This window comes from Leptosomus discolor, chromosome Z, assembly GCF_034619465.1.
Source record: "Leptosomus discolor isolate bLepDis1 chromosome Z, bLepDis1.hap2, whole genome shotgun sequence".
Classification (NCBI taxonomy): Eukaryota; Metazoa; Chordata; class Aves; order Leptosomiformes; family Leptosomidae; genus Leptosomus; species Leptosomus discolor.
In genome coordinates, this window is record NC_141419.1 from 8,985,670 (window position 1) to 9,009,240 (window position 23,571).

The following is a 23,571-nucleotide window of genomic DNA, read 5'->3' on the forward strand; positions in this document are numbered from 1 at the left end:
CAATGAAGCCTGACTGCGGTGAACCAGGAGGTTGTACTGGACACCCAGCCACCTCCTTCCCTGTCTCCAGGCCTCTAGTTATGACTGCAGGTCCCTCTGCCCCTGTGCGAGAGGCCAGTGGCACTGCTGGCTGGGGTCGGACCACTGTGGTCTCTCTCTGCCGCTCCTTGTTCCTCGCTGTTCCCTTCCACAGCTCCTTCCTCCGTGCCTGTTCTCTCTGCTCTGGTGCGGGCCCAGTGCGGGCCATGTCCCTCAGAGCGTTCCTGGCACTGCAGTGAAGCCTCTGATGGCAGGGGTGGATCTCACAGCTGCACGTATGCCTAGCTAGAAGAACTCTTCACACAAGCATCTATGTTTCAAGAGGAGCTCAGCAGGCAGCGCAGTATCTGGGAATGTTTGATAAAGTGCCTTCGAGTCCATCACAGGCCTACATTACCTGAACGCAGATGTTCTACTTGTTAAACACACAGAACTAAAAAAACAGTTGGTGTGATAGATGTGTTTTTCTACTCCCCAGCTGCAAGTCACTTGAGCATGTTTACAATCCTCCTCGCCAATCTTACGTTATTCTCCCACACTGGACCTGTTGATCATCAGCATGGATGATCTAATTAGCGATGCCAAGATTGGCTGCAGTGATTGTGGCCTGGTGGAATCCAGTCTTGAGGGGTACGGGCCAGGTGAAGAGTAGAGTCAGAACCTGAGTTTTAGGAGAGCAAACTTTCAGTTGTTTAAGGAATTAGTGGGTGGGACCCTGTCCTGGTTTCAGCTGGGATAGAATTAATTTTCTCCCTGGTAGAGGGTTCGGTGCTGTGTTTTGGATTTAGTATGACAATAACGTTGATAACACACTGATGTTTTAGTTGTTGCTAATTAGTGCTTATCCTCAGTTAAGGATTTTGCCGTTTCCCATGCTCTGCCAGTGAGGAGGCGCCCAGGGAGCTGGGGGGAGCATGGCCAGGACAGCCAGCCTGACCTAGCCAAGGGGATATTCCATACTACAGAGCGTCATGCCCAGTGTATAAAGTGGGGAGGACTTGGCCGGGAGGGGTGGATCGCTGCTCGGGCATCGGTCAGCGGGTGGCGAGCAATTGCCTTGTGCATCGCTTGTCTTTCCCTGGGCTTTATTTCTCTCCTTTTGTTATACTCCTTTTTGTTTCTAGTATTATGATTGTATTTATTATTGTTATTATTGTATTTTATTTTCATTATTAAACTCTTCTTATCTCAACCCACAAGTTTTAGGGTTTTTTTCCCCGTTCCTCCTCCCCTGCCCGGGGAGGAGGAGTGAGCGAGTGGCTGTGTGGTTGTGCTGGTTTGCCTGGACAGAATCACAGCCCAGCCATGCTAGGCAGGCCATTGGCAGCTTGGAGCCAGCCAGGGCAGCTGACCTGAGTGAGCTACAGGCGTAGCCCATCCCATAATGTCATGGTCATTATAAAGGTGGAAGGTTTGCTGAGGAGAGAGAGCTCCTGTGGGGTCCCTGCAGGGTTCTGGCTGGGGTGGTTGCTGTTCCTCCTCCTCTGGCCTCTCCCTGCTCCTGAGGACTGCTCTCCTGTTGACTGTGATGACTGGATACTCATTTGGCTGAACACCTTTGTAGGTCTTGGTGCTGTTTCATTAAATCTGTTTTTGCTTCAACCCAAGGGGTCTCCTCTCCTTGTCCTGATGCCCCTTTCTGGCTGGTGAGGGGTTGCTGGGTGACAGGGCAACTGTCATAGTTTAGCACTGGATACCAGCTAAATGTAGACAACTGTGCTTAGTTGTTGGCTGGAGTTAAACCAGGACAGACCCCCAGGGAAACTCCCCTCATGGCCAGAGGAGCTGAAGAGGGCTGGCAGCTCTTTAAGGACATTCTCTTAGAGCACAAGTGCTCTCGCTTTGCACGTGTAAGAAATGGGGCGAGGAGGTCAGGAGACCAGCATGGCCCAGTAAGGACTTCCTGGTCCAACTAAAGGAAGAAATGCCCAGGCACTGGAAGCAGATATCCTGGGAAGAGTATAGGGATGCTGCCTGTTTGGGGTTAGGAAGGCCAAGGCACAGTTGCAAGCTGAATTTGTCAGCGGGATGCAAAGAACAGTAAGACTGGCTTCCACAGGTGAGTTGGCCAGAAAAGGAAGAATGTGCACCCCCCACAACCTCCCTCCCCTCAGAAATAGGGCAGGAGAGCTGGTGACAGCCCACGTGGAGGAGGCTGAGGTACTGAAAGATGGTTTTGCCCCAACAGCATTTGTGCTGAGTGGGGACAGAGGAAGAGAAGGGGAAAGAAAAGAAAAAGGGAGAAGTTGAGTCCCAGGTTTGTTCCCTGCCTGTCTGCTCACGCCACACAAATCCCACAGGACGGTCCTCACGGCCGTGAGAATGGCTGCCCTGGAGATTTTCTGATGGACGTGTACGGTGTAGATTTTATTACGGAGCTCGTTTACAATAAAATTGACTAATTGGATGTAAACGCACTGCCTTACCTCCGGTGTAGTATTCCACCAGATCCTGCTGTGTCCAAAGCCTGTTCACACACGGTGCTTGGCACAGCAGTCCTTAGCGTCGAGTCTTAACAGGAACGGTGCTGCATGTGAAGGACAAGATGAAGAAAAGAACTGTCTGTGATAGACTAGAACCCAGTGCTGTCAGCCGCTCCCAGTAGCCCCTTCCCGAGTCACGGCTATAGCCTCGAAGAGAACCAGCGCCGCCCCCAGACCCAAGGCCTCGCTCGCCTTTCGCTCCTCGGCGAAGGGACCGCCGCTACACCCCAGCACCTCTGACCCCCGTACCCCTCTCTACCCTCCGCCCTGGCGCTTACCGCGCACTCCACACACGTGGATGCGCCTCCTCGGCCCCCTCCCCGGGCGGCTCCAGCTCCCAGGCCGCGCCGCGGCCCCGTTACGAGCCCGCCGGGGGCGGGTTCCCCCGCCCGGGGAGGGGGGCGGTGAAGGCCGGGGCTGCCGGTCCCAGAGGGCCTGGCCGGGCTCCACTCCCCGCGCCTCAGCGCCAGGCCGGGACAGGGGAACGTTGTAGCTTTCGCTTTCGGTCTCTGGCGGCGGCGGCGCTGGTGGCAGCGGGGCCGGGGGCCGGCGGCAGGTAGCGGGCGGAGGGCGGCTGCGCCGCCGTGCCGCCTGCCCCAGGGCTGTGCCCGGTCGCGGGGAGTCCGGCGGTTTCTGCCCGCCGGGGGTTTCTTCTTCCCGCCGCCCTCAGGCCCGTCTCCCGCCGTGGCGGCGGGGCTGCTGAGCGTGGCCTTGGCTTTCGGCGGGGAGCGGGGCGGCGAGCGGTTCCCCCGGGACGCGGTGAGGCTCCTCCAGCACGTCGTCCCGCTGCGTTACCACCTCCTCATCCACCCGAACCTCACCACCCTGAGGTGACCTTCGCGGGCACCGCCGCCATAGAGGTCACGGTCACCCAGCAGACCGACGCCGTCGTCCTGCACGGCAAGAGGCTGCGCGTCACTGGGGCTGCCGTCGAGGCCGGGGGCGGCGGTGGGGCGTGGGCGGCGCGGGTGCTGGAGCACCAGGCCCTGGAGCAGGTGGCTCTCCTCGCCGCCGAGCCGCTGCAGGCCGGGCACAACTACACACTCAGCGTCCAGTACCTCTCAAACCTCTCTGAGTCCTTCCATGGCTTTTATAAAAGCACCTACAGGACCCCGGAGGGAGAACTCAGGTAATCGTCGACTCGCAGTCACAGAATCACAGAACGGTTTGGGTTGGAAGGGACCTTAAAGCTCATCCAGTTCCAACCCCCTGCCATGGGCAGGGACACCTTCCACCAGACCAGGTTGCTCCCAGCCCCGTCCAGCCTGGCCTTGAGCACTGCCAGGGAGGGGGCAGCCACAGCTTCTCTGGGCAGCCTGTGCCACTGCCTCACCACCCTCACAGGGAAGAATGTCTTCCTTGTGTCTAACCTAAATCTGCCCTTTTTCAGTTTGAAACCGTTACCCTTCATCCCATCACCGCGCTCCCTGACCAAAAGTCCCTCCCCACCTTTCCTGCAGCTCCCTTTCAGCACTGAAAGGCCGCTCTAAGGTCTCCCCAGAGCCTTTTCCAGGCTGAACAACCCCAACTCTCTCAGCCTGCCCTCACAGGGGAGCTGCTCCAGTCCCGTCAGCATCTTCGTAGCCTCCTCTGGACCCACTTGAGCAGGTCAATGCCTGTCTTGTGCTGGGGGCCCCAGAGGTGGATGCAGCACTGCAGGTGGGGTCTGACCAGAGCAGAGCAGAGGGGGAGAATCACCTCCCTCAACCTGGTACCTGTAGTTAATTTGTAAAGGTGAAATTGCTCCGTTTTCACATATTGGGGGGCGTGTGTGTGTGTGAACACTGCGCATAGGAAGGTATGTGACCAAAACCCTTGCTTTTTTTCCCCACTTAGAGTGCTTGCAGCAACACAGTTTGAGCCGACGGCTGCACGAATGGCCTTCCCGTGTTTTCATGAGCCGGCCTTCAAAGCCACGTTTTCCATTAAGATTAGGAGGGAACCGAAGCACGTTGCACTGTCCAATATGCCAATTGTAGGTGGATACTTTTAACGATGTGCTGTTGATTGACGATCTTTGAAACGGGAAAGCAAAGGAGAACAAGACGTCCTGGCAATTACTGTTAATGGCAACGGTGGTCTGAACCCTACCGCAGTCCTTTGGTGAGAGTGTGTGGTGCTGTTGCGGGTGGTCTTGCCTCAAGGTTGGAAAGGAATGAAGAAATAGATGCGTTGTGTGGGTTCCTGCTTCTCAGCAGAGGTGTGAGAATGGGCAGCACAATGTAGTCTCCTTAATCTTTATTTTACTCACAGAATGCTTTTCATGTTGATCTTTGATTTTAAGATTAATGATGAAATATGTATGAATAAATACACGATTCCTCTGTATTAACTTGTCAGATAGGCAGGACCTTCTCTGTTAAAAAAAAAGCAACCAACTTTGGACTTCAGAAAAACTTCTGAGTGAAAGGGCTGTACGTGTAATAGCTACAAATATTGTTGGCGATTATAGATACGTACACATCTATTGAGTGAACTAGGTCTGTACATTTGATCTTGCTTCGGGTACAAGAGATTTTTCATAATTTCTTCCGTACTTTCTGGTTTGCAAGGAAACTAACCCTTATAAATGAAGGAACAGCACCCTCCATGGCCCGCCCAAGTACCTTTCAAAAATGGAACATTTTGAAAGTTGGTAAAAAAAAATGAGTTCTTTTGTAGATAAATGGGTAAAATAATGAATAAGGAGTGGGCGCCGGTGTTACCATTGTGTGGCTAAACGTGTTCCAGGTGTGAGTGAGTTAGCTAAGGCTGCTGTAACCAAGAGGGGGAAACGGACACCTCCAACACGTGAGTCCTCTTACACCAAACTAGGTATCTGCGGTAACCGAGTTGCGATTTGGAGGAGTCCGTTTCTCTCGTGTGTGAGAACGGCTGCTGAGATTCGTACCAGTTCTCATCAGCCGAAGTTGTGTGAGGTGACTTGGATCGGTCTGCTGGCAGACACAACAGAGCCGAAGCACTGAACAGGGTTTTCATTTTTCTGGTTTTAGCAGTGTAGAAGTAATGGTTATGAGTTACTGCCCATACATACACACGTGCGTGCTTCCGTGCTCTGTGTGGAAGAGTGGGCATGGGGGTGACTTCTTTCCTGTCTTTCTTTGAAATGCAGTATCGTTGAAACGTAATGTACTGCCTTTAAAACGTGGTGTCTTTAAAACGTAGTACCTATAAACTGAGAAGAAACGCGACTGTTGGTGCTGGGGTCCTCACAGGTAGAGCCACTGGGTGGTGAGCTGTGCTCGGTTTTTAGGTGAAGTCTGTGAATCTGACTCCCTGGCTCGTTGAGGACCATTTTGGTACCACTGTCAAGATGAGCACGTATCTCGTGGCCTTTATTGTTTCGGATTTTAAATCCATCAGCAAAATAACTGATCATGGAGTTAAGGTAACTCTGCTTCATTTTCTGAGAGCTCTTTTGTATTTAAGTCTGTATGAACACATAATGGTTTACTTTTCAGTTAAGTCACTGGATATCTTGACTTTTTACAGGAACAAAAGGAGAGAAAGAAGTTGGTTTTGTAATTAGATTATTGGTTTCCCTTCAGAGCTTTATTAGTTTCTGAAGTTTTTGGTAACGGGCTTGCTTTCTATGCATTGGTAACATGGTTTGTTTCACATAAGGTCATACAATTAAAGGCAAATGAAATACAGTTTTCATGGAGAACGAGCACTCAAATAAAGCTGTGTCAGTTGAACGACTCTTAAGGTCTAGGGGTGGAAATTGCAGAAGTCTTTGTAGGGGCATAGTGGTTCCGGTGGCCAAGTTTTAGGACTCGTATCCCTGATTCTGATAACATTTTTCTGCAAATGTTTTAATAACTCCTGTATGAGAAGTGTTAGGTGTGTGCTCTGGTTTCCCTTTTTATGGTCATTCGATAAAGAACGACTTCTGTCAGCTTTTGGTGCTGGTACTGAAGTGCTGCTGCTCATCTGCTGTAGATTTCTGTGTACATGGTGCCAGACAAGGTCAACCAAGCCAGTTATGCGTTGGATGCGGCAGTGAAACTTTTAGACTTCTATGAGGATTAATTCAGCATTCCATATCCTTTACCTAAACAAGGTAAGTGTTAAATAACCTAATGTATTCGAGAACATTATTAAGCACAGAGAGTAAAACAGCACAAAATCAGTAATTTAGAGTATTAAGGCAGGGCCAGGCTGGGCTCACAGGCTTTTAAACTGACTGCTTTGCAGAACTTAAGGGCAGACTAAAAAGCTCCACTGGGAACTAAAAGTCCTTGTCTTTTGCCTAAAACTTTGTTTTAAAGTACGTTTTTGCTATGGTATTTAAGAGCATATGTGATACGTGTGCCTGTGTGGGAGTAGTCATAGAGTGGGAGGAGCGGGTGAGTGAGTTCTTTCTTGAGTAAAATGATACTAGTACAACTTTAATGGTTTTTGTCTAGATTTAGCAGCTATACCTGATTTTCAGTCTGACGCTATGGAAAACTGGGGACTGACCACGTACCAGGAATCTGCATTGTTGTATGACCCTGAAAAGTCCTCAGCGTCTTCTAAACTTTGGATTACTATGGTAATAGCCCACGAGCTGGCTCATCAGGTGAGATTCGGGGAAGAATAAGGAGTCTGAGTGGGCCTGCGGAGGGGTCGGGGTTGATGGGTGCTGCGTGGGTGGCAGGGGATCTTGGAGGTAGAAGCTGAAAAGAGCTGCTTTGGCTTGAGGGTGCTCGTTGGTGAATCACGGGGACCGTTGCTGGTGGAGGAGTCCTGGCAGGCTGCATGGACGCAGGGGGCTGCAAGCATCAGTGTCTTTGTTCAGTTCAGCAGCTCCAGTGCTGCGGGGCCTTTGCACCATTGCCAGCCCTTGAAATTAATTGCAGTGCACCAAAACAGAGGCAGGAAAGTTTGGAAGGGTTAGCTGTTTCCTGTGTGGCTCTCCTGCCAAACGTGGTTTCTTGGAAGGTGAGTGGAAGCCAGTGTTTTAGCATATTGCTATGAAAACCAGAAATGTAAGGGGAAGAGGCCGGAGCAAGCTGTATCACTAAAAGAAGGTCCCTTCGAGGTCAGTAGCATATTACAAATGCAGTTTCACCCAGGTCAGTACCAGCTTTTGTGATAAATTGCATATTTAATCTCAGAAGTGCCTTTTTTTTTTTTTTCTCCTGCAGTGGTTTGGCAACCTCGTTACCATGGAGTGGTGGAACGATCTGTGGTTGAATGAAGGGTTTGCGAAGTTCATGGAGCTCATCAGTCAACATTGCCCATCCAGAACTGAGAGTTGTGAGCAGCAGTTACTGTGTTTTTATTTTATAACTGCCTTCTAAATCCGCTAATTAGTCAGGATAAAGTTCAAGCAGATTTGTGCTGTGAATGACTTCTAAATTTCTGTTTGAGAGGATTATCTGATGTTAACTCTGAAGGGCAGGAATGTTGATTTAACTATATGTGAATATTTTCAGGGACTTATGATGGAAGTTAATGATTGCAGTGAAAATGTATTCTTTTTTAAAGACTTTCTAGACTTCCAAAAATGTAAAGAAATTATTTTCTCTTATTTCATCAAATAGGGTCAGACTTGAAAACACTAAAGTCCTTCTGCTAGCTTTAGCACAGGTCCAATAAATGAAATTTTCTACCAAAGTGAGATGAACAATGCATCTGGTCAGGATTTTGCCATAGCACTACAGAGTCATGATAACAGGGAAATTCACCTTCTTTTTTTTTTTTTTTAAATTTGTTTTATGGTTAGTGACCACTCTGTCATCAAACCGTTGGAATGTGCGGGTGTCTTTTTGGAGTTATTTCTAAGTTTCACTAGCTCAGCTATTTAGAATCATAGAAGAGGATCACAGAATGGTTTGGGTTGGAAAGGACCTTTAAAGGTCATTTAGTGAGCCTCCCTCTGCAGAGAGCAGGGACATCTTCCACTAGACCAGCCATTTCAGTTAGTTCAGGACGCTAGAACTCCTTTGGCTGTCTGTATTACTGTTTTGGGGCTTTTTATGCTCTGGAATAAAAAGAAAGTTGTTTTGCTTTCTTGGTATGATTTAAAGAACATGTGGAATGGACTGAAAAGTGAATGAATAGGGGCTCAGTGGTCACTGGGCAAAATTTATTAGTAATATTTGGTTTAGCCTCCTATTAGGAAGACTATTTCTTAGGGAGGTGTTTTGATGCCATGGAGGTGGATGCATGAAATTCGTCCCACCCTATCTCTACTCCTGTGGAAGATCCAGCTCAAATTTTAGAAATGTTTGATGGTGTTTCTTACAACAAGGTAAAATACAAAACTGCTGCTGATTCCCGTTGTTCTGCTTGTCCAATACAATTGCACTCCCCTGATTTCACCCCCACATATAAGATGTCTCAGGCACATGGTGTTAATGGTGTTATGACTTGAATAGTTCCTGGTCCAGAACGCCTGCGGGGATTCAAATGGAAGTTGCCATTTCTCAAACGAGGAAGCCTTTACTTCCGTCCGTTCTGTGTGAGTTTAGTCTTAAATCATTTTGTGGGTTTTTAACCCAAGGAACATTTTTTGCTGGAGCATTATGTGGTGCTGGCTTGTACAGTAATTAGGATATAATAACTTACTCCATCAGAGATATTTTTAAGAGTAGTGATCAGAACAAATCAAAGTACTGTGTCAATATACATAAAACCCAATTATTTTTTTGATCAGAGACCTACCAAAGTGAACTGTTACGTAGGTTAGTGGCATGCTGCAGTTTTCCTGAAACGAGCATCTTGCCAGCTAAGGAGTAGTTTTGTAAACACTTTGTCACTCTTTTTTTTCCAGGGATCTTGTGTATTAAATATGCTGAGGGACTACCTGACTGCTGATGTGTTTAAAGCTGGACTTGTGCAGTACCTGCAGAAATACAGCTACCAGAATACAAAAAGTGAAGACTTGTGGGACACCATGACAAATGCAAGCATTCCTTATCCTCTTGGTTTTCTTCAACTTCCGTAACTTCTCGTGAATAACGTGTCTCTAGTATATTACTGAAGACTCTGACCAGTACTAATGATTATGGCATCAAAGAGAGATGACCAAACCTTTTTTGTTTTTCCTTTCAGATTTGCCCTACAGTAGGTGCTGACCAGAACGAACTACAAGGTTTTTGCTGAAGAAGCCACCAGTCATCTTCAAGTGCCGTAAGCATCTGGGCTTTTACCTATCAGTATTTGGGAGTTTGACACGTACCTGTGTCCCCTCAGGTTACTACTCTGTTCTGTGGCATTGATTGGTGCGCCTTCCCAAAACATTCGGTGCCACTTGAGCATGGTTCTAGGGAGAGCGTAAGTTTCTTCAGTTCCGCTGGAAGTCTGGTTTTTCTGAGAGGGGGCAGAAATCCTACCCCAGTGCCCAGGGCTGACTGAAGACCAGCAGTACTTCAAGAGATGTCATTAACTATATGAAAGCATCCACAAGAAAAAGTGGCTGGAGATGTCATGACATCCAGTCTAAACATACCTATGTAGAGCTCACAAACACCCAGCAGCTTGTACGGAGTTCTTACGTGCCCGTCGCTGTTTCACTGTCCATGTACTCCCGCCTTCCTCCTTACATGTCTTCTCTTTCCCTTGCTAAAAACCAGCACTGGACTAAAGGAGAGACTCTTGATGTGAGGGTAATGATGGACACTTGGACGCTGCAAAAAGGCTTTCCCCTCGTAACTGTCACGGTGAGAGGGAAGAACGTCTACCTGCAGCAGGAGTGCTACGGGAAGGGAGCAGATTCTCCTTCATCCCCAGGGTAAACAAAAGGGGGAAATCTCAGCAGGCAAACCGAAATACTCTGCTATGGCCAACAGTCCTGCACGATAAGAGCTTTGACTGTTGTTTCCTGAGGACTGCTCCCTGAGCTGTGTGGTCTTGAGTCTTTCTCTGTGTAGCTCAGGATCAGTAGTACTCGTAGGCCCTGTTGGACGCTGCGTGCCTGCCCGAGGTGCCAGGAGCTGCAGAGCTGCAGTGGCTGGGAGGGCTGGGTGAGCCTGCACTGGAGATGTGCGGGTGGAACTGGGCTGGAAGGTTCATAGTGTCGCAGCTTCAGTGATGGTGATCCCCCGAGCAGCTACGTGAACGCTAGCTAGGTGCGTCTGGGCCTGCACGGCGCTCAGAGGCGCAAGTGCAGCCGCTGGTGTTACTGTGTGGGCCACGATGGTACTCGGCGGTTGGACTGGGGCAGGTTGGAGAAGCTTCTGCAAAGTTCTTGCATTAAACTAAGCACTTCTGTTTTGCAACAGGTACTTGCGGCACATTCTACTCACCTACCATACCAGTAAATCTGACACCCTTCAGAGATTTTTGATGACAACTAAAGCAGGTAATTTCTTTGACTGATTAGGTGATCAATTTATTCAAAGTTTGTTTGCAAGCCTCCGGTTTTGAAGGTTTTTTTGCAGAACAGGGAACTGCAGCTACTGATGCCAGAGGAGCAAATTTTTGTCAGCTCAGTAAAGTCACTACAATGATCTCTTAATACATTCAGAAACCATTTTACTGTGTTTCTTAAATAGCTGAAATGAGAGTAAGAGTATTATTTGGTATAGTGCTAGGAAGCGTTGGAATCACTGAGAAAAAAAGGAGTTACGTTTTTGTTTCCAGATGTCATTATCCTTCTGGAAGAGGTGGAGTGGGTTAAATTCAATGTGGACATGAACGGATATTACCTTGTACACTACGAAGGCGATGGATGGCATCGTCTCATTAACCTTTTGAAGGAGAACCATATTGTGACTAGCAGCAAGGACAGAGCAAGTCTCATTAACAACGTATTCCAGCTCGTGAGGTAAGGCCTTCTGCCCAAGTCCGAAAAAAACACCAACTCTGTGTTTATGAGTGTGTACCACTGAGGAAGGACGTGTTGATAGTGTATGTAGCGTTCATTATGTCTGTAAATAGATGGACAGCAGATTCTTTTCTTGCTTACAGCATATAAAACCAGGACTTCTCTTCACTGTAGTGGGTTTATTTAAGCCTATTTATTGAAACATGTAGTGTTCAGTGAAGACACGCTAACGGAAGGATGCCAGTGTGAAGTGGTGGACTGGGATAATGTCTTTGCACCTGGAAAGATACTGGTGCCACTCGTCAGCATAGAAGCAAGGCTATTACAGTCATAAAGATGTGATGCGATTATGCTCATGGTTAGTCTTAGCGCTGTGGATGAGTTAGACAAGGCTGTGTCTCAGAGGGGCTTTGCAAACCGTTGTGCACAGCCTGGCGCAGAGAAGGAATCAACAGAAATAATTCCTGGTCTGAGCTTGCGGCGTTCCAGCAAGAGGGTGGTGGGGAGAGCTTCAACATGGTTAAGGCTGTATGAATTTGAGGTGGCAGCTCACAAGGCAGTGTCAGCAGGGCTAGTCAAGACTTTTCTTTGGACGGCAGAAAAAAGGGCTTCCTACTTTGAAAAGGTGAGAGTGCAGAAAGATTGCTCAGTGTGTTCGAGGAGCTTAGAGAAGGAAGGAAGGAGGGACAATTAGGGATGCAAATTGGGTAAAACAGGGTTCGTTTTCTACATACTTGTGTTTTGAAGGAGAGGAGGCAGGTGAGTGAGGACAAAAGAAGAACGTGTGCAGGGAGCTGACATGGAAAGGAAGGAGAAAAAAGGTTTCGCAGAAGGATGAGAAAATGAACAGGGAGAGTGAGAAAAGTTTTCTCTGCTGTTGGAAGAAACCGCCAAGATGTATCCTGGCAGAGGCAGAAGGTGGTTTGCAAAGTCAGGTAAAGACAGCGAAGAAGCAGTTGGGACTGTAGCTTTGAGGTTTACTGTGGGCTCAATACCTCCATGTCGAGCTAGGAGAGCATTGCTAAGGAAATGATCTCAGTCTTTGGATTCCTTCTGTTGGTATGCGGTTTGAAGAGCAAAAGGAAAAGTGGGGAGAGAGCAAGAGGGAGAGGCTGTGCTGGGATAACCTTGGCACATGGGAGACGGGGGGAAAAGGTCGATCTTTCCAAATCGTTCTCTTGCAGTCCCTTTTGCAGTTTGAAGATTAAATGTTAGGTTTCATAGCTTATGTACCTCCTCAGCCGCATTTCACATCAAAGAGCAAAGCTAGAAGGGATTTGGAAATACCTTTAGGTCTTTCCTATTTGTATAGTCTTCCGAAAAACATTTGGTTTGGATTTTGCTTTTAATTGTAACTTGTTTTGTCCCCTCTCTTCTACTTCCTTAGGATAGAAAAACTGTCAATTTCCAAAGCTTTTGATTTAACTTTATACCTGAACATGAAAGACAAATCATGCCCGTACTCCAGGGTATGAATGAACTGATTCCTGTATACAGGCTCATGGAGCGGAGGGATATGGAAGGTACAGAAAAACAGTTAAAGGTAACGTTTTAAGTATCTAGAACTTTCTAACTCTGCCTGTACCCTGCAAAATGCACTCTAAAATTTATCTTATCTGTATTGCTACCTTATTTTAGGAGTATATAGTCAATCTGTTTAAGGACCTGGTTGACAAGCAGTCTTGGAGCGATGAGGGCTCGGTGTCAGAGAGATTCCTCAGGCACTTGCTCCTGCTGTTTTCATGCGTGCACCAGTACCAGCCCTGCGTGGACAAAGCCAAGGGGTATTTTACACAGTGGCAGAAATCCAATGGAACCTTGAGGTCTGTGCTGTAACTATTACTGTATTTTCTGATACTCTGTTTAATTACCCTGGAGTTAATTTATGAAAACAGCTAAACTTCAGTCCTTTCCGCATGCTGAAGTTGAGCCTTCGTAGCTTTGTATCTTACACTTGAGCTTCCCAGTGCCTTCCCAGTCCGGTGCGTAACACGTGCCCAAACTAGCACACGCATTGTGGCACCCCTCAACTTGGGTCTTTAAACTGTTCTGAGAAGTGAAAATAACGTGTGTTCCCTTATTTATATGTCTGAAGATCGACCTATACGCGCTGTAAAAATAGGTAACTGCTGTTCCTGAGCTTCACCTCATTTTTGTTTCTCGTCATGACATAAGAACTCCCTGGGACACGCTCCAAAATGTCTCTGAGCAATTGTTCTGGGCAGGCCAAACAAGACCACATTGGTAACTGACTTGCATAGCCATGAAAGGAATATACAAATATAAAGGGGAAAAAAAAAAAAAAAAAAGGAATGAGGAGTCCTGAATTTCTGGAAGTCGTTCCCAAGGCAGGAACACCGAGAATGTGTTTCCCAGCCACAGGGATCACTTTCTAATACCCCCGAGGGACCAGAGTTTTTTAATAAATTGTCTGCTATGCCAGCTGATGTGTGACGGTGACATGGTTGTGTTTCTACACGTGTTCCTAAATACGACGTGGAGACTAACTTGGAATTCAGCTTGTTGTAGCTGGCCGGCAGACGTGAAGACGGCGGTGTATGCTGTTGGAGCGCAGACACCTGAAGGCTGGGATTTCCTCCTTAGCAAATACAGACTGGATGCGTTCAGCGTAGAGAGATTGGAGATCGAATTAGCTCTCAGCCTCAGCAGGAGTAAGGACAAACTTCAGTGGTAAGTAGTCACACAGGAGCAGAAATGTGTTTGGGGAAAACTTATGGACATTGGAACAGGAAGCAGAATTACTCAGAGTCTTGTTTCATAGCTTTTGAAGTTCGTGATGGATAAAACTTGACAAGAGTTAATACAGTTGGAGGAAGCAGCTGGACCTTTTCATTTCTGTGTTTTGGTGTTGGGAGTGAACGCATTCAGAGTTTGCAGTAGCAAATGAGGACAAAATACAATACAACAGCTATGCAGATACCTTATCCTTGCTTGGCAGATGCTTGTTCATGTATCTTTGTAGTTGCTTTGATTATAGGTACATGTGCTGTGCATTTCTTAGAAAAATGTGAGGTTTTCTGCCTTTAAGAGAGCTGAGTGTCACTGAGGTTTTCAAGTGTGTGCTTCAAACCGTGCATTCTGTGAACCGACCTCTGCCATTTGATGGGGGTGACGGCATGGGATGCATATTTAGCTGTGTTCCAATGTCACCGGAGACGTACCTCAGCTGCTTCACAATGTGGCTGTTTACGCTGTGCGTTGCACTGCTGTTGGGACACCTTAGTCATGAGCGGCATAGGCAGGCCTGGCTTTTCCATGGACACTTGGTGTTGAACGAACAGAGCGAGGTTCCTATTAATTTGGAAATCTTGAGTTGGCGCAAACCATAGCGTCGTTCTTACCCTTTATATTGAGAATGCAGGTCTGCCAAGTAACTGTGGTTGTGAAACAGGAAAGATGGACGAGGCCGAGGAGTCCGTTGTGAAAGGTTGGAAGTCACCAAGCAGAAATGATGTGTCAGGACCTTTATAAATGTGAACTCTCAACTGTAGTACCAAATACTAAGGGAACAGTAACTTGGTCAGCTTCGTCTACTGGTCTAAACAACTTCCACTCCTGTTACTAATTCGCAGGTTAATGGATGAAGGTCTGCGGGGTGACATCATAAGAACTCAGGATCTTCCACATATTATTGCGTACGTTGCCAAAAACCCATCTGGCTATCATCTAGCTTGGATGTTTTTAAAAGAAAATTGGGAGAAAGTTGTAGAAAAGTAAGGAACTTAAGTTGTTTTACTACTCTCTCTACCCAGTTGTACTTTAAAACTCCACTTTCAAAAAACCCAGATGTTTTCTGAGTATGGGTGATATTTTTTTGCCAGATTTGAACTTGGTTCGAATTCCATAGAGTTCATTGTCACCGGAGTGATGAGTCAGTACTCGACGAGGCCACAGCTTGCACAGGTAAGCCATTCAGATTCTGGTTTTAAAAAACAGTTGTAATAGAACTGAAGTGAAAATGTGGATTAAGTCTTAACACGGTAAAAGCATGACCAGTTACGAACATCATGTCCCTGAAAAAAGATTACAGTGGTGGGGAGTTACATTAGTGAAGGGAGAGCATCAAGTCAGCAGCAAGGAGAAGGATGTTCTTCATTTAAGCAGTGGGCTGGGATGCAGAGCAGGAATGTTGGTCTGCCAAAGCATTCATGGTTTACCTGCCTCTGTTAGTATTTTCTACCCACTCTGGACAATAGCGAGGGAAAAAAAAAGAAGTAGGTCTTCTCTCTGAGCAGGCAGAAGAAAAATGCTGAAGGACAGTGAGAAATACACCACAGCGATACATCTTTCTGGGGAAAATTCTCCGTGCTCCTGGAAGTCATACGTGAGAATCATTTTGTCTGCTTGTTCCACAACCTCTGTCGATGGTGGAAAACCCAGACTGGTCAATGCACAGGTTTAGTTACTCTTGAGAAGCTGCTGCTTTTGTTGCCAGTTTAAAATTTTCTGCTTTAGGGCAAACCACAGCCCTAAGTAATGCCACTTTATTAAACATGAAGTGAAAGAACACGAGGAGCTGTACGCTGCTTTCTGCTTAGTTCTCGGTCTTTGTTTTACGTCTGAGAGGACTCCTGGAGTGTGCCCATAGCAGCATCTCGGCCAGTGGCACGGACGTTTCTGTGTCCGACCCAGCAACGTGGCTGCACCTCCCTGGGGGACCCGTGGGACTTGGGTATGAGTCTCTGAACACCAAGTCAGTACAAGGATGAGAGAGGAAATCCAGGAACTCCCTTCCTTGTACTCTGCTTGTATCTCTCTTGTACTTTGCACAGGTGTTTGCGTCTTGTGTTGCACTCATTGAGGTAAATGATCAGAAAATAATGTATTTAACTTATATGACATGTACAGTCACTGCATCTTTTGAAAGTATCTGCCTGCCATTAACACCAACTCAAGCTGGAGGTTGTACTGTTTCCACAATGAGCCTTGTGATTAGGAGTGCCTCCTTTAACAAAAAAAAAGGGAAAGAAAAAAAGCCAGGAAGGCAGCTGCCGACACTTGCCGCAGCCACAGGGGATGCGGTGGGCTCAAGGTGTGGAAGCAGCATCCAGGTTTCCAGCGGCTCCATTCTCAAGGGCTTCAAGGAGACCAGTGGCTTCCCAAGCACTGGGGGAGTCAGAGGGTTTGGGTTTTTTTAGAAAACTGAAGGGAGGCACAGACCTCCCTGTGTACGGAAAGCTTCCGAAAATATTTTGCCATGAACTGCTCCTCCTCCAAACGGGTTGAACAAGGGGCTTGCAGGCAAAGGGAGATGACTCCTGCCAAGTTACTGTAAAACCAGCTGCCGGGTCCAGCCTCTCTCCCAGCCCGTTGCCAGTATCAGCAGGAACACCCGTTTCGGCTCGCAGACTGGGACATTAACCTGACTTTGGGCAAAGGCCTGTTGGGAAGCACAGCAGCCTCAGCCGGAGCAGGGGGTGCTCAGTCTCCCCGGTGGCAGCCACACTGAGACACTACTGTCCTGCCCATGGCTGCCACAGCGTAAATGGCTGTGAGGGTTCGGTGAATGAGCAGGAACCAGACAGACCCCACACGCGATGTGACGGCTCCTTAAAGTGCACTTCTTATAATATAATTGGATGTGTAACCTTCCTCAGCTTGTGAGACCCAGCCGCTAAGAAAGTTTTTTCCAAAACTGCTCTTGGGGAGGGAGGAAAAGGGGCTGGAAGACCCAGGGCCAGGTTCAAGTATCACAAATGTCTCCCTGCTCTTCCTGTGCACCTGAGAGACATCGCTGCCTCTTCGTCAACTGTTCTTTCCCTTTTTTGTCAACAGGTGAAAGAAATCTTCAGTTCTCTGGGGGAAAAAAGCGCACGGCTTCGGTGTGTCCAGCAAGCTATTGAAACCATTGAAGACAATATCCAGTGGATGGACAGAAATTTTGAGGAAGTCAAAACATGGCTGCAAAACAACCATCTGTACATTAAGGCACCTTGCTTGTATTTGCCAGAAATAACTGAAAAGCTGTGAAAACTCAGGCTGGAGGGGCAGCTCAGTTGTATTGATCAGTTGCGGTGGAAGGAGCTGTAGGGCAGTCTAGCACCGCTGCTCGGCATTTTCCTCTTTCGTGGCTGTGGTTTGCTGGGGACAGAATGACACCAGCCATTGCTCCCTCACCAGGTGACACCTTTAAAAGGAACGTTGTAGGCTGAACTACAGCATGGGGGAGGCCGACTGGTAGAAATCTGAAATAAATCGCTTCTGAGGAAGGGAGACGAACAGTCAAGGGAACCCACCCGCCTGCGAGCGCCGAGCCATCTCATGCCTTGTCCGAGGCCGAGGTGCACTAATGCTCTGGAGCAAAGCCGTCTTCGCAGTGCCTTTATCCTTACGGTTTGTGTTGCCAGGAAAGTAACTTACAAACATGCACCTCAGATCAAGTGTCACACAATTAACAGTCCCTACTGTAATTAAAATTGCATCTGTCGAAGTCAATGAGGAGGAGGAGGAGGGTGCCTGTGCGAGCTCTGGGGTAGCCCATCAGGGCTGGAGGTCGTTGTGGAGGTGGCTTGAGGCTGGGGCTGAGCCCCTGCTGATGTCCTGCCCCCAAAGCTGACCCTCTCCTGGGAACTCTGCCCTTTTGCTGCCAATGTGAATCCCTGGGGCCGGCAGGTTCCATATCATTTATTTCCTCTGTGGTTTTGATCTGTCTCAGTTTCCTCCACCAATACGCTGAAGCAGCCAGAAACTTTAACAAAGACTCGAAAAATGCATAACCTGGAACTAATGGTAAGCTTTGGGCTGTGCCTTGCTCTTCTCTCACCTGGAAATCAAACCGGCCTCGTTAGCCTTCAGAAAGGCTGCTGCGTTCTGCTGTCGAGGGCAAAAAGCTCCAACAGAGGGGGGCAGAAAATAAAGTTTCCTTCCGCTCACCCCTATGCTTGTGCTGTGTAACTGGTGATGGGAAACAGGAATTCTGAATAGGCTGTGCACCATGTGCGCCACATTTCATGGCAATTCGGGAATTGCTGACTGTTGCTTGCTTTAAAGTGTTTTCAGAGCTGAAAAGGTGATTTAATGAAAAATAAAACTTGTTTACATGATTCTAGATGAACTTTGCATGTTCACTTCTTTTGCTGTTAGGAGCAGTGATTTGCCTTGCTGTTCTCTGCTTTTAACGGCTTCACCTTCAGTTTCTCAACTTTGGGGAAAATTAAGCAGATTCCTACCACAGCCCTCTTCTTGCCTCTTTTTAATTGTGGAAGCATCAATTAGGCAGCGTGTATCCAAACACCCCGCGGGCCTCGCTACAGGACAAAGCCTGATACGCCTGTAATAAAGAATGGCTAACTAGCTTTTAGAAAACTGGCTTACATAAAAGTGCTGCTGACCAGCCCTTAGAGATAGGGAGGGAGGCCGATTTGTACTAACCCTTATGCATATATCCATTGCGGACTGACTAACAAACACTTCAAAGATAAGAATGAAGCAGAATCCGCCAAGCGAAGGACACCAGGTGGAATCTTCCAATTAGACTGTGGGGCTCAAGGAACACAAAGGGCTGAGCAGGAGAGATCGGGAGGGCAGCTAGCAAGAGCTGGTCCTGCAGTTTGGAAAAGACCCAGGATGGTACAGGGCATGCGCCACAGCACAAGTTCAAAAGTTCAACCCTGAGGAAGACTCGGACCTTCATCCCCAACGACCACCAAAGACCCCCAACGGGGGCGTAACTTGGGCGGACTGAGGCGGGACTATGGGAGGAACTTATGTTAATGAAATAATTAGAATAAACCAACCTTTTCTCAGAAATGTAATGAATAAACATGAAAGCTTAAATACAAGGCAAGAATCCTAACGCTTGGGCGCGCACATATAGAAGGAGCTATCCCCCGTGCTGCCCGGTGCCGCAAAAAAGAATCCCTGCTTAGTAACACTGAGTTGTTATTGAGTTTTCTCAGATTCACGCCATTTACCTCAACGTGGGAACTCCCATCGGTTGAGCTCTACGAGTGGACACCAACGAACATTTTGGACTTGAATGCGTGTGAGGGCAGTGTGCCCGAAGCGGGCAAGACTGACCTGCCAGCCTGCGGCACCCTGAGCGCCCACGGGCATGGCGGTGCTGGGCTGGGCAGGGCTCGCCTCTGTCACTGGAAGTGTTTCTTGTGTTGGCTCAGAACGACTGTTAACCCTCTCTCTGTGGCGCCTCTCAACAACGTTTGTAACTGGAATTCTTTCAGCAAAATAATCACATTTCTAAAAACTCTTCTGCTTCTGGCTTCATCTTTCAGCTGCTTTCCTACATGGTGGGACTCACTCCGCAAGTTAAATGTGGTTCCAGTTAACTGCAACAGAGCTTTGAAAACCAAAGGAGAGGGGCAAAACCCTGTGTCTCGCACTTGGTTAGATTGTGAGGGACTTCACAAAGCATCACTGACAAGTATTTTGGAGGGTTTTCTTAAAAACACATTCAGTTTTACTATGCCAGTGTTTGGTTTTTTTTAAATTATTCCTGGGGTTTCTTTTGCCTTACAATACCTGTTCAGGCAACCGTGGTAACAGAAGTCAGGAACCTCATCGTGTGGTCTTAAAAACTTTATTAGTGTGACACAGGTTCTTGGTACTGACTGCAAAGTACAGTCAGAAGTCTAAATATCCCCAACTTGACTCTCCGGGCTGTCTCTGCCCGCAACGCTCCCCACTGGAGGCAGGTTATTAGCACACACACTGGTCTGCCCTCCCTCTGCACCCAAACGGGGAAGTGGTACGTGAGGATGGGTGTGCAAAAAAATGTCCTGCAGGCGATGAAGACAGAGGAAAAGACACGGAGGCACCCGGCAGACCTGAGTCGCGACAGCCCTGTCTGCAGCGGAGGTACGAGAGGCGTCTGCTCGTGCCTGTTCTCTGGCGGAGCAGGCGAACACGACGACAGCACCGGCTCCCGCCCTATTTCTGCGTTCCCTTCCAAAGTGCGAGGGACAGAGGCAAGGACTAGGAACAGTGCAAAATGGAATTTTAAAAAGGCTGCCTGTCGACCTGAACGTCTCTTTGATCTCTGCTAAGGCAGTGTACCTCCTTATTTCCTCTTCTGTGGTAACGGTGTCCCTGTTACGCTACAATTTGTATTTGTTCAGTCCAGGAGACTCCCTAAATTACGAGATAACAGTACAGATACGATTGGAAATAAAAACCTTATCTGGTGTGTTCTTGTTTTAACTACAGTTAAGGCAGCATCCAAAATAGCTGTTTTATTACTAGATGCATGTGACGAAGCACTTTATCCCCAGTTTCTTTCTTTAGCTACCCACAGCTTACCCATGGTTTCCTACCAGCAGCTGGCTTGAGGAATGACTGCCCAGCCAGGCTGAGGATAACTAAAGCTCATTATATTCCAGAATACTGAACGCGTTCCCTGCGACGTTAAAAATGCTAGCACATACAAAATCTTCTGAGATTTACAGGCACTATGCGGAGATTATGTGCAAAAGTCTGCAGATTTTTTTTTTGGCATTGCTGTTCATTTATGAAATATATTTCTTGCAAATATAAAGCATTCTTTCTCTCTGAAAACTGAAGAAAATTACAAAAAAAAGTCAAAGTATATGAGTATGATAAAATGAATGGCTAAGGGAAAAAAACCCAAACCACCTAAACTACTGCTGGGAAAAAAGAAAATATGAAAAAAGTCCAGCAAGTATCACTGTACAAAACCCACCCAGAATAACCACATGCTTTTTGCATCAGCTTTTGTTCTTCAGGAATAATTATCTGCCAACAGAAGGAAGATGTTTCACATGGTGCGCCAAGACCCTGGGAGGAAGAAAAAGGAAAAAAAAATTAACAGTGATTATCCTCTTTAACTTGGAAAAAAAAAAAAAATTCACAAAATAAATCTGTGAAGACTCATCGGAAACCTAAGTCCCTAGTGACAGCAAAGGACCCAGGGAGTCCTGGCTTCAACGAGACGGGGTCTCACTTTACAGCTGCAGACAGGCAGTGACGATGCTCCCCTGTGAAGGCAGCCGCCAAACCTTCACGCTGCGCGTCGGTGCTCTCAGAGGAGCCAGGGCTGGCTCCGCAGAGGCTCCTCCATGGGCTCTTTACAGGGCCAGAACGCCGACCCTCCTGGCTGGTGTGTGGGTGGACGTGCCCCAGCGTCTCCTCCATGCCCCAGGAAACCCTGCAGCCCTTGTGTCCAGCACCCAGGGGCGGTGAATGACGGAAGGTTCCAACCCCTTACTCCTTCGCTAAGGGTGCGATCAAGCAGAGCACAAGATGTACAGGGTGGCAGTGGAACACCACCCGCACAGGACGAGGCTGTATTTGCGGCAGGAGAGCCGAGAGCAGAACACCGAGACCTGCCGTCCCTCTGGCTTAGCCCAAGGCTTTTTATGTCGGCTCTGGAGCCTGCTCTGGAATTAGCCTCGTGCAGAAACAACGGCAGAAGCTCGCTGCCCTACAGGTAAAAACAACCCGTTGAGATGTGCTTGGTCCTCACTGCTCTGCGAAAGGGTCTTACTAGGGAGGCAGCAGCACAAGTGCCCTGGAGCCCTCGGTCACATGAACCCAAGGGAATTCAGCTACGAGAAGTGATTCTGTACAAACTGCACAAAGGGCGTGGAAAAAAAACGAGGGCTTTTCTGCCCATGGAAAAAAAATGAGGGCTTTTCTGCCCAGGGACCCTGAAGTTCAAAGTCATTCCAAGTGTTGTGTCTAACAGTGTCTCCAAGCAATGACACCAGACTGTCAGCAAAACTTTGCTTTAGGAGCACTGGCTGTGAGTCGCCTTCGTGGTAGTTCAGAGGAGAGGGAGGAAGAAATCTCACCCAAGAATGTTAACGTTTAGCTCGTTTTCTGCTTCTCAGATTGGCTGCTGGAGGACCGTCCCTTTGCCTAAGGAGCAAGAGAAGCATGAGGCAGTAAGAAACTGTGAACTAAGCTAAGGTCTGAAACAAAAACAGTGACAGGCACTCATCAGGAGTCACAGTTCAGACAAGTACGATCTGCACTTGAAATACAGAGTTTAGCAACAGCATGTGTCCCTTCTGTTGTGTGGGCGTGTTTTCACTTCCCCCATCACTCACCCTGTTGCAGATAGAGAGGGCTGCAGCTGACCTCGTCATATTCTAGTTCTCAGCATCCTTTTACCCATGCTAGTGATGCAGTCACAACTCAGAATACCAAAAAACACATCCTTCTGAAGGGGAGTGAAAGATCCCCCCAGTTTTATATCAAGAATTCAAAGACAGTTCTGTTGTTCCACAAAGGTACGTGTGCCAATCTCACAATAAAGGAAAATCCCATCACTTGAAACATGAACCACGGAATTTCCAGACCAGATGTTACCATCTGATTCAGGCGTCTACCTGCATGTGTCCTCTGAGGGACAACACAGCGGGGAAAGCTTCACCCTTAACTAAACCCATTTTCTGTATTTCTGGATGACAAAAGCCAATCAACTTTTTTTTTTTTTTTTTTTTTTTTAATATAGAACCAACTGCCTCCCTTTTCCCACCAGATTGATTCTGCGTACTTGTTTAGGAATGTACGTAGGTTTTCATCTTTTTTTTTCAAAATAAACTACGATAATAACTTGAGAAACAGATCTGCAGTTGAAGCAGCACATTCTAATCACTCTCAGAACGCTGTTATTCAAAACTGTCAAGGGAAGAGAGAAGTGATGGGGATCCCAGGCAGCTACAGGCATGTGAAGTGTGGCTCACATCAGCAAAGACAGGAATGAAGCCCGTAGAGCATGCGCTGGGCTGCCCCCTGCAGAAGACCACACTCCCTCTGAAAGAGACGTAATTTAGCCCCCCTTTATTGAAAACTTCCCTTGAAACAGACAGGTACTTTCCTCCTATGCATACGCTTACAAAAAGGATCAAGTTCAACCTACTGATGTAAAATTCTCCCCAAAGTAATATCCACATAATGCGAATCCAGAATGCAGCGGCACACCTTTTGTGTTTATAGTGTACGGTAGCCACGACTGCCCATACTAGAAAGCGGATGTTCCTACCGTTTTAGGGTCTTTGGGTTTTCCTTTGTCCTTTGGGGTTGGCTTAGTGGTGGTGGTTTCCTCTCCACTTTTGGCCTACACTCCAAAGAAAAAAGTGTAATTACAGTTACAAACAGAACAGAGTCACTGGTGGCTCATCCTTTGCGATAACATGGTATTTTCAATGCAGTTGGTAAGGTGGGAGGGAGCTCGATGCAGGACGTAGTCACTGCCCTCACTCCACAGCCAGCCGCGATCCAGAGCCTTGTTTAATATTGGCAAGACCAGGGCACCAGAAAGCACACACAGATTGAAAAAGCTGGTATACA

The 23,571-nt window shown here is 47.6% G+C and overlaps 2 protein-coding genes across 5 annotated transcripts in view; one reads left to right on the forward strand and one right to left on the reverse strand.

The window, feature by feature from the left end:
- Positions 1-598: 598 nt before the first annotated feature.
- On the forward strand, positions 599-17,271 carry ERAP1 (endoplasmic reticulum aminopeptidase 1). The gene is given in 22 exon segments (XM_086480029.1): positions 599-669; positions 2,993-3,350; positions 3,353-3,651; positions 4,359-4,497; positions 5,776-5,910; positions 6,465-6,585; positions 6,932-7,086; positions 7,655-7,731; positions 7,733-7,766; positions 8,632-8,763; positions 9,286-9,417; positions 9,567-9,644; positions 10,088-10,245; positions 10,736-10,815; positions 11,097-11,280; positions 12,668-12,714; positions 12,717-12,823; positions 12,919-13,103; positions 13,810-13,971; positions 14,874-15,014; positions 15,123-15,204; positions 17,077-17,271. Coding segments are annotated over 22 exon segments (3,072 nt in total).
- A 2,550-nt stretch (positions 17,272-19,821) lies between these two features.
- Positions 19,822-23,571, reverse strand: part of CAST (calpastatin) — a 29,339-nt gene continuing 25,589 nt past the window's right edge. For 3 of the 4 annotated variants that reach the window (XM_086479486.1, XM_009949556.2, XM_086479487.1), the window contains 3 exons: positions 23,264-23,343; positions 22,068-22,134; positions 19,822-21,051 (listed from right to left, as the gene is read on the reverse strand). In XM_086479486.1, coding sequence (XP_086335612.1) covers positions 22,077-22,134; positions 23,264-23,343 — 138 coding nt within the window. In that variant the 3' untranslated portion in view covers positions 19,822-21,051; positions 22,068-22,076. The remainder of the gene's footprint in view (positions 21,052-22,067; positions 22,135-23,263; positions 23,344-23,571) is intronic. The other variant, XM_086479485.1, reaches the window with a different exon arrangement.